Raw genomic sequence first — 17479 nt, 5'->3', positions numbered from 1 at the left:
GGTTAAAATTGCTTACCAACCTTTCATTGTTTGTCCCAATTCTCTTAGGTGATTTTTGAATTTACCAAGCAACAGAAAAAAGAAGAAACAATTTTAGTATTCAGTGTTGCTCAATTAGGAACAGAAGCAACTATGAGAACATTTGATTTAAAAGCAGTGTCTTATTTAAAGAAAATTAGTTTGGATTATCATGAAATTCAAGGTAATAGCTATAAAAATAGAAATAATAGTCTATAATTGATAAGTTAAAATAATCTGTCATGAATATGTTTTTACTTTTGAATATTTGAAACATTTACACTTATTTATATAGTATATTAATATATAAATATTTGTAATGAGTAATAGCACTATTCTGGTCATTTTACGATCAATAACTCAGTTAGTCCTATTACTGTACTTGAAGGTAAACATGGTTACTATCTCCAGTTTACATATGAAGAACTAAACTAGGGCATCCATTTGTTATAAAAGTAAACTATTGAACCATAATTGACAGATAGGTGTCTAGTCCTAAGGCCTGGGTTTTTTTCTGTTTGTTTATTTTTTTTATTTTTGGGCCACAGGCAGTGGTGCTCAGAAATCTCTCCTGACAGGCTTGGGGCACCATTTGGGATGCCGGGTATCAAACTTGGGTTGGCCTCTTGCAAGGCAAATACTCTACCCACTATGTTATTGCTCGGGCCCTTAGGCCTGTGTTCTTAATAACTTTAATCTACTACCTCAGGGTCCATATAATCCCCATAAATAAGAAATATGGACTTCAATTTTATAAATAAAGATTAAATAGCAAAGTATCATACTCGGGAGTGTGCATTTTATAAATGGAAAAACTTAAAGTGTTTGTCTGATCATAGAATATTGACATTAAATTATTAGGAATGGCATCAGATTATAAAAATTAAAACATGATGCAAAGTGAAATTCATCCTTATGTGGCTTATTCATTTCAGTATATATCTTCTTGTATATTAGAACTTTGAGGAATGAGGAAATAGGATATATACAGTAAATAAATTACTTACATAGATCTAATGTTTGCTATTTTTTGTTATATTTGTATTTGTTGATATTAATGTAAATCTCTGACTTTTTATGGTATGTAATTTTAAGTGCTATATTAAGATGAAGTTTATATGATCTGTTTTGAGGGAACATATATGTGTATATATTATATGTATATTACAGGTATATGATAAGTTTGGTAAGTTTTTTCCTTTTGATGAAACATGTGACCTTGATATCTAGGGAAAATTCTGAGAGGTATCAAAAGCTGAAGTCATTGAATTGCAGCTCATTAAAGATGGATAGAAGGTGAATTGAGTGTTTGCTTCCCTTGGAAGATGTTTTTTAATGCATCTGCCTTGAGACAATGGATTTAGAGGACATTTAGTACTATCTGTTTTTAAACACTTCCCCTCTCATAAAACCAAAACAACTCTTATTTTATGTTGCACCTTCTCTGTTGGTCTAACTAGATAGAGTAGGAAGCCTTTTTTCCCCTCTGGCCTTTCCTCCCTTTCTTATTCCTTCCCATCCTCTCTCCGTCCCTTCATCCTTCTTTTCCTTTCTTCTCAACTTCCTCCTTTTCCTCCCTCTCTTCTTATCTCTTTCTCCTCCCGCTCTCTTTTTTCTCTCATTGCTGGGTATATATATACTATTTGCAATGCTAGGTATATATATTCTTGTGATCCCAGGTTAGGATTGTACCCTATAGTGCCTGGGATTTTGGCAGTATTTGAAGGTGTGCAGGGCAGGTGCTCTATCAGTAAGCCACATTTTCCATGCCTGATAAAGGATAAAAACTATTTTAAAAGTATATAAATAAAATATTTATTTTAGGTTTGTAAAACTCAATAAGATACTACAGGTTCTTTATCATTGCCCTTTTTATTAATGGGTCTTACCTATAGTGCTCAGGATTTACTTCTGCTTTTGTGTTCAGGGATTACTCCTGGTTATTTTTGGTCAGGGATCCATATGTAGTGCTAGACTGGGTTGGCCACTTGTAAGGCTAATGCCTTAATTGCTGTACTCTGGTCCACTGCATATTTTTCAAGTCAAGCCTCCATGTGATATAGATGAGAAAACTAATATAGCTTTTTCTTAAGGTAGAGATGGGTTAGAATTCAGATTCTTGAATCTCAATAATTGTCACCTATCTGCTGCCCTAAATGTACAGTCTTAAAAATCTCCAGATAATCTTGAAAATGATTTTTAAACACAGAAGATACAATAAATGAAGACAAATTTGCCTGCTTTTAAATAAGTTGAATATCAAAGATAAGGCAAAGATTTAGATCAGTTTATTTCTTCATTTCTTAGTATTTGATAGATAACCATGAAAATAGGTATATTGTCTGTTAAGTCCTAATTAATATATGAAAGGAAAAATCTAGAAAATTTAAATTTCATAAAAGAGCACTTTATTTTTCTTTAATCAAGGATCTAACAAGAAGCCCCTTCACTTGATTAGCTCTTCTGACAAACCTGGATTAGATCTATTGAAAGTGGAGTATACTAAGGTAAGAATTAGAGAAAAATTAAATATTTATTGTTTACTCAGAGTTCCTTCTGGAAAGAAAAATATGATAATTGTGTATCATATATTTGAATTATTGGGCTTTCTCCTTAGGGATTTCTTTTCTTTTTTGTTTTTGGGTTACACCTAGCGGTGCTCAAGGGTTACTCCTGGCTCTGCACTCAGAAATTGCTCCTGACAGGCTCAGGGGACCAAATGGGATGCCCGGAATCAAACCAGGGTCCGTCCTGGGTTGGCTGCATGCAAGGGAAACGCCTTACCACTGTGCTATTGCTCCGGTCCCCTTTTTAGGGCTTTCTATGTCTGTCTGTCTGTCTGTCTGTCTGTCTGTCTGTCTGTCTGTCTTGTTTTTCTTTTGCTTAAATACAGGACCAGGCCATCAACATTAGAAGCTTGGGAAGAAGTAGGCCCCACTCCTGCTTTCTAGGTCACATTCACCTGCTCATGTTCCTGCATGTACTGGTGACATTTGGCTTGTCCTCCATCAGAGGATTCCAGTCTTATTGGACTAGCTCAGAGAAGAGCTGCCAGGATCAAAGAGGGCCCCAAAGTATAGAATAGGAGTTATGAGAAAGAAATTGATGGTACATGGCTTAAGATAAGTTGACTTTTGAAATCCTGGACAGCCATTTATTGAATATTTTTATATGCTGGGACTTGGGATACATAGGTGAAAATAAGTCCCTGTTTGTAAGGGCATTTTAAACTGGTAGGACGAGAGATAAATAGGTGAGGTTCACGTTGATTTATTCTTTAGTTCAGAAGAATGGCAGCATCTTGATAGGCGAGAGACATGATAATTACCTTGCCAGAAAGCACCTTATAGAGGAGAAACTTTGATTTTCCTCTCTGTACCTTGATGCACTGATGGTTGGATTTTCTTTTCAGAGGGTGAGGGGAGATCATCCAAGAAGTACTTAGGGGCTCAGGAGCCATTCTTTTTTTTTTTTTTTTTTTTTTTTTTTACAGTTGTAGCAGTGCTGAAGGAATAGGGACCCACAGTGGAACATCAGGGGACTTTGAGAGTACTAGAAATTGGATTTAGGGTCTCTGCATGCCAGTCCTCAAGCCAGGAGACAAATGTTTGACTGATTGTGAATATCTCATTAAGTCAGGGTTCACTCAAGATTGAAGTTTTAAGAAAACCAGGAGATATCTTAAAGCAGACTTGTTTTTTGGACAAACATTAAAAAGTGATCTAAGGTAGACTTTTTGCCAAACACTAAAGAGGGATTTTAGGGATTTTAGCTAAATGGTAGCTAGGTGACCTTTATACGTTTTTATTCTTTTTTCATTTTGATCTCTAACTGCAATTTACCAGAAGTGAATGCTACATGCTCTTCCATATTTTGATTTCTAACTGCAATTTACCAGAAGTGAATGCTACATGCTCTTCCATATTTAAGAGGAGAAAAAATAATTAGTTTTTGTAATAATATAAGATTGATATATAATAATATAGTTAAATAGAAATAAATTAACTAGAAATAATAAATGACATATTTAATTTGGTTTGGTTTGTTTTGAGACTTTCTGTTTTTGTTTTTTAGGCTGATAAGAATGGGCCTAGTTTTCAAACTACTTTTGAAAAAACTGAGCAAACACTCAAGGTAAGGTAAAGAGTAATATGTTATATTTTGGGGTGGGATAGAGCTTAGTGATAGAGCTCATGTCGAGCATATGTGAGGCCTTAGTTTAAGCCCTGGAATTGCAGACAAAAAAAATTGCATTTTGCCGTGGATGTGGCTCAGTGGAAAATGCATGTCTTGATACATGAGACATGGATTCAGTCCCCAGCACCACAGGAAAAAAAATATACCTGAGAGTAGCCCACTTTGGAAGTATCAAATTGCCTTAGAGGAATCTTGACTGGTAATTTGCTGAATTAATCAACAACCAAAAAAGTTCTAAATTAACCTTATAATACCTATCATACTTTTCAGAAAAGTGACTCAGAATAAAAAAATGTTATAGACAACTGGCTGGATTCTAAACAAACCAAAGTAGGTCTCTACATTAAGTAGAGTTGAGAAAATGTGAGATTACAGAACAGATGTTGAGAATTTCTGGAGTCGTACATAAAGATTAAAGTAGAGGAAGAAGATATGAAATATAGATGTAAGCCATGTTGAGAGGAGAAAGTGTTTTAGGTTTCACTTTTAAGAGATGAAGACTTTATGGAATGTTGTAAACCTTTTAAAATGTTTATATACATTTAGTATTTTGAGACAATGGGGAGAAATACTTTTTCATAAATAGTTTTAAAAATAATCATCTATTAAAAAGCTACATATCATTCTTTATGTGTATTTTGGGGGGTGGTGGTGGTGGCTCTCTTTGGCAGTGCTTGAATGCTACTCCTAGCTCTGTGCTTGAAGTTGCTCCCAGTAGTGCATTACTCATTGCTAGGTTTCGAAGCTTGTTTTACAGGGCATCTTTGAGCTCTTTCTCCTGCCCCAGGGATTTCAATGTTTTTAAAAGTAGCTAATTTTGTTCTCTTAGTTTTCTGAGTTACTGTGTATAGTGTGATGATTTTTCCCAACAAGTAATAATTATATATATTTAGATAATGATGATTGTTTAATATTTTATTTAGATACTGAGATCTTGGTATTGTTTTTTCATATTTAAATCTCACAAGTGTTGCATTTGAAATAATTTGAGGTCATAATATGTATTCCTGGAACTTCATGTTGTACCTCACATTTTATATCATATAAGTCCATCTATGATCCAAAGAAAACTATATATATTAGCTGTAATGCTAATCCCAGTAAGCTTATAGACTCTCTGATATTCATGCTTGGAAAACTGAGTCCTTAGATTATTTTGTTATGTATACAAAGCTCCTGAAGTGTGTATTATCTATTCACCTCAGTATTCCATGCTGAAGAAGTCTGGCTTGGGAACTGTATGTACTCTTCATTCAAGCTCTGCAAGGCTGTAGTGCAAGCCTTGTTTGAAGGTCTTTGTGTCCATTGTTGAGACTATTGAGAAAATTAGCCGACGAAGCTTAATTTCTTTTAAATATGTTATTCTAGGTGGCTTTTTCATCTTTAAATTTGTTACTACAAACACAAGCCCTACTTTCCTCAATTAACTACCTGACAGCCATTGTTCCATCACATGCTCAAGATATGAGTGATACCAAAGAGGTGCAAATTTCAGCTGGAAAGCAGCCAAAAAATTCAGCTCTGCAGAAAGGTATGAAAAATACCTCTTAGTTATTCTGAGTGAAGATTTTAGAATTATAGAGCTAAATGGGGAATCTTAGTTGGTCTAATTCTTTAATTTATATGTGATTCCCTCATACTGCTGCATCTTAAATTATATGCAGCTGTAGCTGCTTGATATCTAAGGCATATATAATCTATACTATTGTTTTAAAAATATTTTTTTTATTCTGATTAGATGCTGGTGGGGATGATTTTGGTGGGTAAATATAATGGAAGGTCTATATTTATGCTGAGTTCTTCTTGCCTGCCCAGGATTCTAAATATGTTACAGAGAGGATAATCTTAGTTTGCCCCTGTTTTTCACAATTAAATCAAGATCTGAAACAGGAGGATAAGTGGTCCAGAAATAGCATCTAACTGGTTAGTAGTCCAGAGTTTGGTTCACTAAGAACAGTTCAAATATGAATCTGTATTAGAATGGGGTGGGGGCCTCAGGAAGCTGAAGTATATGCTTTGCATAGACTTGGGTTGGGTTTGAGCACAGTACCCCTGAGCTCTAGTCTGGTAATAACTCTCAGTACACCAATGGTAGCCCAAGAACAAACAAAACAAAACACAAATCCTGGCTCTACTCTTTTAAATTACACACATTTCAGACATGTAATGTTTTTTGTTTTATTGACCTTATTTATTTTTCTTGCTTTAAAATTTTAAGAGTAAAACTAGTCACTTTACCCCTATTTTTGGTTTGGGGCCACACCTAGTATTGATTTGAGCTGCTTCTGGCTAAATGCTAAGATGCTGTGATGCCACATAGATTGAACTCAGGTCTCCTGCTTGTGAAGGATGTGCTCAGCTCATTGAGCTCTCCCACACACTACTCACTATTATTATGTAACCCACAACTAATGCAAACCCAGCAGAATATTGAAAGTGAGGATTTATTTGAAATCTTATGAAGTTGATAATTCTATACTTTTAAAATGAAATATAGTGGTGGTTTGATTAACATAGGAACACATAGTGACAGCATATAGACTAATAGAATCACACTGTGATAGATGTTTTCTTTTACTTCTAGTGACTGCTTCCTCTAAAGATAGTGATATTATTGACTTCAAGCTCTTTGCTAAGTTGAATGCTTTCAGTGTTTTTGTTTGTGATGAGAAGAACAATATTGCTGAAATCAAGATTCAAGGTAAAATTTCTCATGGTAGTACAATTTATTTACTAGATAGGTGTTTTATTTTATTTTATTTTTTTTTACAATTTTTATTAAGGTACTGTGATTAACGAAGTTATTTTTATATGCTTTTTATGGTAAAGGAGTTCATGAAAGATTCTGCACTCTTAAAAATATTAATTTGTTTTTGAACATAATCAGACTGTATATGGTGTGTGTGTGTGTGTGTTAGCTTCTTTGGGATATTATTTGTACTTTTTGGATTAGAAGTGTAATCATATAGCATTTAGTCAAGTTGGTATTTTAGACATTTTAGAGACTTACCTCAGATGTAAAAGGGATACTAATGTTATTGTTGAGATGCTAGTGACGGGCTGAGATAAATGTTCATACAGAATTTAGGTTAAGATGTATGAATATATTTTCTACTAGTACAAATGCAAAGAAAGCAACCTTACAATGCAAAACAATTGATGACCCATTATGTTCTGCTAGGAAAAAGTTGCTAAAACTAAACTATATATTTTTTTGACTCTCTTGTCACCAGATATTGGTAAACTAGCAAAGACAAAGAACATGCTTAATGAAAATATTACAGAAAAAATAAACTAAACAGAGAAATTTTTCTTTGATTTTTTTATTTTCCCCTTCCAACCAGCAGTATACACACTTGTCTGAGTTTGATTCATGAGACCTTTTGTAGCTTCCATGTAGAAAAAAACCAAGGATCTACTAAATTTTCCAAGATAATTGTAATAGATTTGATTTTTAAAAGAAGTTTGAGAATTCAGATATTTTTAATGACTTTATATGGCTTGTTATTTATAAAATAAAAATGCCTGATGTTGCAGCTTATTTATCTTTGGGAATTCACATATTACTAAATTAAAAAAAATCACATTAAAAACAAAATACCTCAATGGGAGAAGATATCTTAAGATCTTAATATAGTCCATCTAGAAAATACAATAATACAATTTTTTTTTCAGGCCTTGATTCCTCTCTTTCTCTTCAGTCAAGGAAACAATCGCTATTTGCCAGACTGGAGAATATTATTGTCACAGATGTTGATCCTAAGACAGTTCATAAAAAGGTAAATTGTAGTGAATAGTTAGTACTTTCTGCTAATTGACTATGAGTTTTATTTTTAAATGCATTAATTTAGAAAAATATTAATGAAATATACTTTGATAAAAATGTTTATTACAACAATGATTATAAGTGAGATTGACTTTTTTTTTTGGTGAATAGGGGATTGGGGCCATACCTGGCAGTGCCAAGAGCTTACTCTTGGCTTTGTATTCAGAAATCACTCCTGGCAGTGTCACTGGGACCATATGGGATGCCAGGGATAGAACCTGGGTACAAAAAATCCCCTACCCACTGTACTATTTCTGTTTTTTTGTTTTGTTTTGTTTTGTTTTTTGGTTTTTTGGGCCACACCCAGTAACGCTCAGGGGTTATTCCTGGCTATGCGATCAGAAGTTGCTCCTGGCTTGGGGGACCATATGGGTTGCCAGGGAATTGAACCGCAGTCCGTCCAAGGCTAGTGCAGGCAAGGCAGGCACCTTACCTCTAGCGCCACCGCCCGGCCCCCCACTGTACTATTTCTTCACACTTAAGGTTGCTTTTCAAATGGTATTTTATTTTGTTGGTATCCTCTTGCATTGAGTATGTTTGAATCTGTGCTTTTCAGGCTGTGTCAATAATGGGGAATGAAGTGTTTCGCTTTCACCTTGATTTGTATCCAGACTCTACTGAAGGGGCATCCTACATGGACATGTCCAAGGTGGACTGTATGATGTCACTACAGGTTGGCTGCATTCAGATCGTCTATGTCCAGAAATTCCTCCTGTCACTTCTGGTAAAGCCTTTACTTATGCATTGATTGTAAGCTAGAAAAAGCTTAAGAAGGTCATTTCAAACTTATAATTTCTAAATATGTATTATTGTGATTGTCATTGGCATTTATGTAGTACTATATGAGTTGAAATTGGAATCTCTTATTGAATTTTTCTTAAGAGCTGCTTTTGCTGAAGCATGACAAAATCAGGATTTCAGAAACAACGACAAAGTCTTTTCTTTGTTCTTTCCACTAGACACTGGCTCTTGTAGGTGATGGTGGCACCAGCTGGGTGGATGGGTATTGTGATTTCTTCCTAACTGCAGAATAATGGGACTTAATGGACAGTGTCGGTTCATATAAAGACAGGACATATGTCACAAGAGCTAATTCACGATGTGCTCTGCCTTGGCTTGATTTTCTCTCTTTCATTTCCTTAGAACTTCCTGAACAATTTTCAGATGGCCAAAGAGGCTGTGAGTGCAGCCACTGTCCAGGCTGCAGAGAAAGCTGCCACCAGTGTGAAAGATCTTGCCCAAAGGAGTTTTCGGGCTTCTATTAATATTGATTTGAAGGCACCAGTCATAGTCATCCCACAGTCTTCTGTCTCCACTAACGCTGTTGTGGTTGATCTTGGGTTGATCAGAGTTAAGAACCACTTCCAGCTCTTGTCTGGTGAAGATGATGTGAACCCTCCTGTGATTGACAGAATGGAAGTGCAGCTGACAGAGCTTAAGCTTTCTAGGTATAGACTTTGAACTTAAGCATTGTACAATATTTTTCATGATATTGAATGACCATTGGAATTCAGATGTGGCACATCAGCATTAATCAAAGCATTCTATTTTTTTGTAGGGAGCCACACCTAGTGGTGCTTGGGGGTTACCCCTGGCTCCACTCAGAGATTACTTCTGACTGCTAGGGGGTCTATATGGGATGTCATGTATTGAACCTGAGTCATTTGCATACAAGAAAACATATCTACTGTACTATTACTGTCAGCCAAAGCATTGTGTTTTTTTAATCAACTTTTTTATTTTGAAGGATTTAAGACTTACAGAAAAATGACAAAATTATGCATGAATATGCTTCCTAGTTCTGTTTTCATGAATAACCATTGGCAATGTTTAGAACTCATATGTGGGGGCCGGGTGGTGGCACTAAAGGTAAGGTGCCTGCCTTGCCTGCGCTAGCCTTGGACGGACCGCGGTTCGATCCCCCGTGTCCCATATGGTCCCCCAAGCCAGGGGCAACTTCTGAGCGCATAGCCAGGAGTAACCCCTGAGCGTTACCGGGTGTGGCCCAAAAACAAAAAAAAAAAAAAAAAAAAAAAAAAAAAAGAACTCATATGTGGTACCTAGGATTGAACCAAGTTGGCAAAGGCATCTCAGAAAATGTCAGTGCCTTTCCTCCTGCACCATCACTGGCTCTCAGGACATTTTTTTTTAAACAAGAAAGTTCTTAATTACTGATTGTAGTACATCACATAATTAATTCTGGCCCTTCTAATTAAATCAGAATCAGAAACCACTTAGAGCACTTTCTAAGCTCATAGTGCTTAGAGCAGCGACTGTTGACTTTTAGAAATGATATTTTGTCTATGCATGTTTATCGATTAATATTCTTTGTAGGACAGTAATTCAGCCGGGCATCTCTCATCCTGACATTCAGCTATTGCGGCCAATGAACTTGGAGTTTTCTGTAAATAGAAATTTAGCTGCCTCGTGGTACCACAAAGTCCCTGTTATGGAAATTAAAGGACATCTTGAGTCAGTGAATGTAAGTATCAATATATGATTAAGAAGAAAAACTTTATCATTGATATTTTAGATTCTGAGGACATTTTCACTGGATTCAAATCAAATGTGTAGAATTTTTTTACAGATCTGAGTAGGAGAAATCTTCAGTGTAGTGTTGCTTTAATTTTAGTGGGTTTAAGTGCTAGTCAACTTATTTTTTTTAATTCATTTAGTTTTGATTTTGGGGTCATTCCCATTGCTACTCAGAATTTATTTCTGGCTCTGTGCTCAGGGATTACTCCAGTGATATTTGACCATATGGGATACAGGGATGGACCTGGATTGGTTGCATGGTTGTATGGTTGCATGGAATCAAGCACCTTAATCTCTGCATTATCTTTCCAGCTTGGCTAGTCAAGTTTACATTTTTTCCTAAACACAGTATCAGAGATCTGTATGTAAATGATTTTTTTGTTTATTTGTTTTGGGGCCATACTTGACTGTGCACAGGGCTTACTCCTGGCAGGCTCAGGGAACCATATGAACCATATCATTCCTGCTCATTAAATAATTTATTAAATTCAATCTGTCATGAAGAAACTGATTTTCACTCTAGTGTTTAAAGGAAAAACTCTCTAATATTGAGTCTTTTATATCTAGTGTATGTGAACAGCTTACAGTATGTATTGTCTAAATGCATTTAAAACTTTTTTTTTTTAATAATATTCACTCCCTCATTTGTCTCAGATCTCCATCAAGTGGTATAAAGTCCTAACAGTTTCCCTCAGCCACCATCCTGTATTAAGTATCATGATTTTCACTTTTTTTTTTTGCTTGTTTTCAATAAGTTTTATTTATTTATTTTTTTTTAATATAATTTTTATTTTGATCATAGTGGCTTACATATTGTTGACAATAATATTTTAGGTACATATTTACATAAAATCAGGGGGGATTCCCATCCCCAAATTGTCCTCCCTACACCCCCGTTTCTGTCTTACCTCCCATTTCCTCTTCCCTCACCCCCAGGGCGGCTAGAATATGTGGTCCCCTCTGTCTCTAACCAACTACTTAGTAGTCTTGCATCAGTTTGGTCTTGATGCCTCCCTTATTTCCCCCTCTAAGTAGGGGCAGGGGTAGCTAGTTCAAGTTGCGTGGTTTTGCCTGAAAAAGAGAAAATAAATAAACCGGGGTAAGAGTTTAATACCCCGAAAATGGGCAGAATCCTTCTAGAGGTTCTCATCATCGATTTGGGAAATGAAGGAGAAAAAGAAGTTGAAACACTCCACCAGTACCAAAAGAAGTGTCAAATATCCAGTGAGGACTCCAGCTATAACGATAAGCACCACAAAACTTTTATTCAAAAGAAAGCTAAAGTGAAAATACTAGTATGTGGACCATGCAAGACTGTCAATGCCAACAAAGACAGCATCTCAGTTCTACCCTGGATTGCAGTGAAGAATGCATTACAGACAACTTGCATAACTTATAAATGAGCATAAAGGTTCTCTAACCTATGCAGGTTTCCTCATTATGCATATAGAAAATGCTAATGTTTTTGCTCACTTCATATGTAATATGAAGTTGTGCTATATCCTGTGCTTTTTCTGTGGGACCATTCCTTCAGAAACAAACATGATTCCAGTCTGTGTTTATTTACTAACCTGTCTCTGAGGTTTGTGTATGTTGATATTGTGGTGTTTTAGATCATTTTAAAAATTTTAAGATAAAAAAGAGGAAAAGGTAAGTAATTTATTAATATACTAGTTTCTATTGTAGTATGTGGGTACCTGAAGAAATAAGCATACTGTTTGCTTATCCTCTCCTCCAAAATTCATCTCATGTTATTAGTATATTACTTTATTATTCATTTCTAATTTTAGAGATAGCTTTATTATCCATTAGATAGAGCACTTTTTGAAATGCTTTGTTTTTATACCCTCAAGGGCCTTGTTACTTTTTAGTTCATTGGAATGGTGGTTTAAAAAGTGAAACTTATGTGATTTCTGGATTTGTCACTTGAAAATGAATTGGTTCCTCAGGCAAGTGCATGTGCTTTATACGTGGGAGGCAATGGCTTGATTCTGGCACTACATTGTCCTCAAGCATTTCCAGGAGGGGGCATGGAGCCATGTGCACTTGAGCACTGTGGGTATTGCTTCCACTACTACCCTCCCCCAAATGACTGTTTCTTTAATTACAAACTTTTACTAAGTATAATGTCAAAAACTAGGATGAACACTGACTTTTAGAATTACATATTTTTTGAGAATTAAAGTTTTAAATGAAGTATGCAATAAAGTCTTTAAATGACTAATGGTCATTTTTTAGGTAAAAAATAAGATTGTTCTGTCCTCCAACTTTTGTTACTAGGAGTTTATTTTCTATATTAAGTTGGATTCAACTAAAATAAAATTTATTTACCTTTTATTTTAAAACACTTTACAGGTTATTCTAAATCAGGAAGATCTTAATCTTTTATTTAAAATACTAGCAGAAAATCTTGGTGAGGCTAGTGAAGACATGAATAAAGCAAAGTCAGGGCTCCAAAAGACAGGTAAGGTACTGACAACGTTGTGTTTGATCTGTGCCTCTCTTTATTTTACTGTTTAGAGAGAAAACATGATGAAATTGAAGATAGAAAATGTGTATTCTTAAATTTGTTTATATTGCCAAGAAACAAAGTGCTATAAAATAAGACAGTAGCTTGAGATGATGTATTTTCAACAAAAGTTATGTTAATGTGTCAAACTCTTATTCTATGTTGCTTTTATTAATAGGGAAAAGATCATAAAGTAGGGCCTCACTACTGTATTCCAAGATAAATTGTTGAATTTGCATGTATGCAAAAGACCCTTGACTAGTTATATTTGTGTACATGAGCCCAGTAGCAAAATACTTATAAGAATGAAAATGACTGATAGGGGCTGTGATAGCACAGTTGGTAATGCATGTAGCATACCCATGTTCAACCCTCAACATCCCATTTATTCCCTTGAGCCTGCCAGGAGTAATTCCTGAGTATAGAGCCAGGGATAACCCCTGAGCATCGCTGGGTGTGCCCCTCCAACAAATAAACAAAAAGAAAAAAACTGATAAATGACATGTAAGAGGAATACTGAAAAGATTTTGCACTTCAGTGAAAAGACTAAGAGTGAAATGATCCTCTGCAGTAGCCCTATCCTTTCTATTTGCTGTTTACTCTGTGGTTGTTGCTTTGAGCAGGGGTTGCTTATTTGCTTGGATGTTGTGTTTTCTGGGACATGTGATGGATTATTCTTTCTGGGTCACATGGCAGGTTTGCTCATACACTCATAGCAGAGCTCACAACATTCAGCTCTTTCTTGGCATTTACATGCCTGCTGGGGATCACACTGTTGTTTGGGGACATAAAAGTTAGGGGTCTGTTTCTCTTACATCTTTTCAGTTTTTGTGTTTACACAAATCTGTGACATGAATACAAATATCATTATGTTTACATTTTCCTGAATAGAATTCATTCTTCATAATGAAATTTAGCTTACTCTTTAAAATAAAGAGGAATTCTATACAGGAATTTTTCCTAGAATGAATCTTTATCTATTCTGGGACTTATTTTATAAGAGCAGAATATTTGATGAATTGTTTTCTCCTGGATCATATGTCTAGAATGTTTGAAATAAGGAGATAGTAAAGAAACCTCACCTGATCGATATATTGCTTTTAGTAATGTAATAATTATAGCAGTGTTTTTCTTTAATGTCAGTTTGTGCATAATTTATATTGTAGTCTTCAATGTATCATAGTGGTTATAGATAATATTAACTTTAATATTGTTAATAACAAAGTTAACAATAATAGTAAATGACATCAAGGAGCAGAAGAGAAGGAGGGCTACCTTGCCTCTGATATTGACAAGATACTACAGAGTCTTTCAGGACCTCTTTTGCTTATCTGTGAAATGTGGAAATGAAGTTTTTTGTTTTTTTAATAACCTCAGAGACTGCTTTATAAACTGGATAAAATAAGGCCTTAAGAGTGTCTAGCAGAGAAATGAAGAAAACACTTAGCAAGGACTAGCATTAACTAGTCTTGTCACTCAGTTTCGAAACACTTGTGTTAATTTCAGGGCAAAATCGTCATGTTCATATAGCTCTACTTTTATTTCTTGGTATCACATATGAGACTCTAGTTCACTTTCCCCTTATTATCTCCCTAACCTTACTTTTTACTATCTTCAGGATTTAACCATTTCAAACTTCACTTTTCCAAAACCTTTTGCAGTGTATTGCCTGTGTGGTTTTCCACAATCTCTTGTTTTTGGAATATCTTTTCATATTTATTAGTAATTCAGCTGTGCATAATGACTTTTCTAGTAAGCCTTTCCTGATCTCCCCAGAACAATACCATTTCTAGTCTGTACTTTGTACATGTTATATAATTTATCATTATTTAATGTGGCTAGGTATTGCTAGCTTATTTATTTTCATTTTAAATGGAAACTATGGCTAATTTAACTGCCTGGTGCATGGTGCTCAGTGCTCAGTAAGCTCATGCTGCTTACTCCTGATGGTGTTCAAGGGATCATATATCATGCTGGGGATCAAACAAGACACAAGTGCCTACTACTCTGTACTATCTCTCCAGCCTCAAACATAATTAAGTTTTCTAAAATTTGAAGCTGTGTTGTAATGATTTGTGGAGTTTTTGTACCTGCACTAGGTCAAATATACTCAGGTAGGTACTAAGTGAATTTTGTGGAACAAGTTATAAATAGAAATGAATAGATTTCTTATACACATCTCTAGGTGAAACTAAAGAGCTACCTGAACTCCCCACATCACAAGATGTACATGCTTCACAAGAGACTTTAAGAACTGGAGTGGAAGAAACTAAATCTGTGGACATCATTAATATTCTTTTGAATTTTGAAATCAAAGAGGTATGTGACTTTCATCTTATTTTGTGGAGTGAAGTGAATAAATAATGTATATTTGAAATTGCCTCTACTAAAATATACCTGTGGATTATTTCTATGGGCAACATACTCATAATGGTTCCTAAATGGGGCAGTAATGTTTTAAAATTTGAGTTTGTTAATAGGGCACATAGGACTCCATAGAGATAATTCTAGATCTGTAAACTGCTTTCCAAATTTTAATACTGTTGGGATGTGAATTGCTTTGGGGTTTTATGTAGGAAAGACAGGTAAATGTAACAGAGAATTTGAAAATTTCAGAAATCCTTAATAGGCTAAAATACATATGGCTACATAAATATTATATCTTTTTTTTATTTTTGACAAAATGGTACATGGACTTTACCTTGTCTGCATTTATAAATTCAACAAATGTTAGGTGCTAACGATACAGTGGTTAAAATATTTAATATTAAAATATTTAGACTGAACTCAAACAAGCAAATGATTAAGTCTTTCTTAAAGCACTTGCAGGAATAATATGTTTGGGATACTTTAGGTACTTAGCACAGTGAAGGTATATAGTTAAGTTGTCTTAGGTGAAATCCTCCAGAGTTCCTGGGAAAAACAGTGTAAGTAAGTGAAGCTGGTAAGATTAGATTCTAAGATGTAGAAGTCACTGGTGAGGTCAGAGTCGCTGGTGTGGACTGATCTCAGGCAAATTAAGCACTCACAAAGAAGCATCCACCAGCCACTTTGGGAGAGTTACTCAGTTTATTATAGGTGGGAAATGGATAGTTATATTAAGCGAGAGTAAGGTGTGGACTCTATGTCAGCCAATCAGGTACGATGTAAAAGGAGGGCTAAAACAGGGTGTGTGTACTTCTGTTTTTAGGGAAGACAGGGTAAGGGAATTAGGGAAAGCAGTATGTATGCTTTGGATGTTAAAATAGGTGTGTGCTTAAGGTGATTAGCTACAAAACAGCATTGAGTTGAGTTTTTAGAGTAAGTGATAATATGAGAAAGGAGTTTAGGAAAGGACTTGATCTAGAGAAGAAAAACAGCTATAAAGATGTGAATGTGTGAAAGAGCATAATAGATGTAAGTTTCCAAGAACTACTCTAAAACCCCATACTCTTCAAATAGTTGGAGAAGTTATGTATGCTTTTATCTAAGTTTAAAGCAATAAACTCTTAATGAAGCATTAGTCTGAAATACATCATCATTTGACATTTCTTTCTTTCTTTTTTTCTTTTTTTTTTTTTTTTTGGGTCACACCCGGTAACGCTCAGGAGTTACTCCTGGCTATGCGCTCAGAAGTTGCTCCTGGCTTGGGGGAACCATATGGGACGCCGGGGGATCGAACTGCGAACTGCGGTCCGTCCAAAGGCTAGCGCAGGCAAGGCACGCACCTTACCTCTAGCGCCACCGCCCGGCCCCCATTTGACATTTCTTTCATGTCAAAATTCTGTAGTGTTTTTCTCCTTAGTAGCAGAGTAAATGGAGATTTCAAATATTTGGTAATTGAATCATTGATTTATGAGTCATTCTATTTGTAGATGGCTCACTGGTAGTTACACAGAGAAGTATCAAGTTCTTTTCATCGTCATTTGTATTTCATGTTACTCAGTTCTCTTACCTCAGAGTAGTGAGTGGATTGGAAAGATTCAGTTTGCAGGACTTTATTTAGTATTACTTGAAGACCTTTTTGTTATCACTAGTGGGAAGAGCTCTGCCATCAATGGGGAGAATCTATGTTTGTTCACAGGCTTACTGAGCATCTGGTACCCTGGAATGCCCTTGCTTCCCCAACAAATAGTTACCTACTCTAAAACCTTGGTGATGCCAAGGTTGAGAAACCTTGCCCGAGGAGCAATATAAAAACAGATTTTGATCTTTTAGGTGAAAAGATATCTTTTTTTGTTTGATACATATCAAACTAAGACAAGGAAGTTGGTGGAAATGTCCCCCTCCCCTTGTAACCTTTTAGACTAATATGATGAAACTTCAGAAGTCTGGATGAATAAATGTACCTTCCAAAGTAAAAAACACAAGTGAGGAGCTGGAGAGATAGCACAGCAGTGTTTGCCTTGCAAGCA

At 35.4% G+C, this 17479-nt stretch overlaps 1 protein-coding gene across 1 annotated transcript in view; it reads left to right on the top strand.

Annotated features, from left to right (window-relative positions):
- VPS13C (vacuolar protein sorting 13 homolog C) overlaps window positions 1-17479 on the top strand; it is a 194194-nt gene that overhangs the window by 72650 nt on the left and 104065 nt on the right. The window contains 11 exon segments of the mRNA XM_049773747.1: window positions 49-202; window positions 2446-2525; window positions 4093-4152; window positions 5584-5746; window positions 6800-6916; window positions 7891-7994; window positions 8598-8765; window positions 9185-9489; window positions 10376-10523; window positions 12932-13040; window positions 15271-15404. Of these exon segments, the coding sequence (XP_049629704.1) occupies window positions 49-202; window positions 2446-2525; window positions 4093-4152; window positions 5584-5746; window positions 6800-6916; window positions 7891-7994; window positions 8598-8765; window positions 9185-9489; window positions 10376-10523; window positions 12932-13040; window positions 15271-15404 (1542 nt within the window).

This window comes from Suncus etruscus, chromosome 5, assembly GCF_024139225.1.
Source record: "Suncus etruscus isolate mSunEtr1 chromosome 5, mSunEtr1.pri.cur, whole genome shotgun sequence".
NCBI classification, from domain to species: Eukaryota; Metazoa; Chordata; class Mammalia; order Eulipotyphla; family Soricidae; genus Suncus; species Suncus etruscus.
This window is presented reverse-complemented; position numbering and strand designations above follow the sequence as displayed.